The following is a 1,917-nucleotide window of genomic DNA, read 5'->3' on the forward strand; positions in this document are numbered from 1 at the left end:
ATTTCTGGGCGTAAAAATTGTGTGATAGTTTAAAACGCAGCCGATTCTTACAATCGTAGACGAATCTAGACGTAGCTACATTGCATACGGGGTCTTGGTTGTGCGCAGCGTTTAGTGTACAATATTATGCCTAGCTGCAGTTAAATGGCACTAAACGCTCCTCAACCTTGGGTCAGTTTGTGGCGTTCAGGTCGGTGTAAGAACCACTAACACTGATCTGACTGCACTACATTGCTGAATGAAGACTGGCTGTTTCTACTTTCAATTCTGGTCTGGGAAATGCAGCAGTCATACAAACTATGGTCTGTGTATGGTGCTTGGTGCTTGGTCTCCCGCCTATGCTCCACTCAGCTGTACAGGAGACATGAGCCCGTTGTAGTGCGATGACGGACGCATCCCCGCATCAGCCCTGATCCGAGAGACAGGCAGTCCGCTGGCGGACGACCGCGTCCCTGGGGTCCTCACAAGCTGGCCCTCCTGATACCTTTCAGGGAGAGGTTTGAGGAGCTGCTGGTGTTTGTCCCCTTCATGCACACCTTCTTGAACAACAAGAAAATACTGCATAAGATCTTTGTAATCAACCAGATGGATCACTATCGGTAAGTGATGGAAGACGTTATGTTGCCTTGTTAGTCATTAGGCCTACAACAGAAATGTTGTCTAATCTGAAGGCCACAACATATTCTATTCTGTTCTATTCTGTTCTATTCTATTTCAGTCCAATGGTTGTTGATGAATTCTGATTGGCGTAGGGGAACTATAATCTGGATGTGTGCCTAGTTGATTTGCGCCTTACCAAAGAAATATTGACTCCTCCTGGAAGTAAATAATGAGTTCCACCCATATCTCACCACAGGTTCAACAGGGCCTCTCTCATTAACGTTGGTTACACGGAGAGTGGTAACGACACTGATTACATCGCCATGCATGATGTGGACTTGTTACCTCTGAATGAAGCTCTGGACTATGGTTTCCCAGAGGAGGGCCCTTTCCACGTGGCCTCYCCAGAGCTGCACCCCCTGTATCACTACAAGACATACGTGGGAGGAATCCTGCTGCTCACCAAACAGCATTATCACATGGTAGGTTAGCCTATTGTTAAGTTAATCATTCATTATCCATAATAATAGACAGCACTTCAAAGCTCCAATATGTTCAATTTTTTTTTAAACCCATGTACATATTAAAATAAAATGATTTGTCACATGCACTGAATAGAACTGGTGTAGACATTACTGTGAAATGCTTACTTAAGAGCCCTTACCAATGATGCAGAGTTTAAAAATAGTAACGCAAGAGAAATAAAATAAAATACACAAAAATGGAGCTATATACAGGGAATACCAGTACCAGATCAATGTGCAGAGATATGTACATGAAGGCAGGGCAAAGTGACTAGGCATCAGGATGGATAGATCATAATAATTGTATGATTGTGGTGTGTTGTTTTAGCTGTGTCATGTTCTGTGTTCCTGAAGTGCAACGGCATGTCCAACCGGTTCTGGGGATGGGGGAGAGAAGACGATGAATTCTACAGGAGACTAAGAATTGCTGGATTACAGGTAAACCAGGACTGTCCTTTACAGTCACAAAGAGACAGAGATGGCTAGGAATTTGGGTTAATCCCTGAAAATACTCCAAAAGAATGATAAACCAATGAATGATTAGCATCAGTATCTGACACATCTCCCTACATAGTAGAACACCTCAAGAGTACTTTTGCATATAGATCAGCAGAACAGCTGCCGCCACGTCTCTAAATACTATGAATAATATAATCAATCTGTCATTTTCTGTTTGCCAGCTCTTCAGGCCCAGTGGGATAAAAACAGGGTATAAAACCTTTCGCCACATCCATGACCCTGCCTGGAGGAAGAGAGACCAGAAGAGAGTGGCTGCACAGAAACAGGTAGAGAT

At 43.7% G+C, this 1,917-nt stretch overlaps 1 protein-coding gene across 1 annotated transcript; it reads left to right on the plus strand.

Moving 5' to 3' along the window:
• Nucleotides 1-407: 407 nt before the first annotated feature.
• Nucleotides 408-1,909, plus strand: LOC112080056 (beta-1,4-galactosyltransferase 7-like; the record flags this gene model as incomplete). Its single annotated transcript, XM_024145840.1, has 4 exons — nucleotides 408-599; nucleotides 857-1,082; nucleotides 1,479-1,562; nucleotides 1,805-1,909. Coding segments are annotated over 4 exons (607 nt in total), but the record flags the coding sequence as incomplete, so codon positions are not given.
• Between the last annotated feature and the right edge of the window lie 8 nt (nucleotides 1,910-1,917).

Source organism: Salvelinus sp. IW2-2015, unplaced genomic scaffold (genome assembly GCF_002910315.2).
Source record: "Salvelinus sp. IW2-2015 unplaced genomic scaffold, ASM291031v2 Un_scaffold11308, whole genome shotgun sequence".
In the NCBI taxonomy this organism is placed as follows: Eukaryota; Metazoa; Chordata; class Actinopteri; order Salmoniformes; family Salmonidae; genus Salvelinus; species Salvelinus sp. IW2-2015.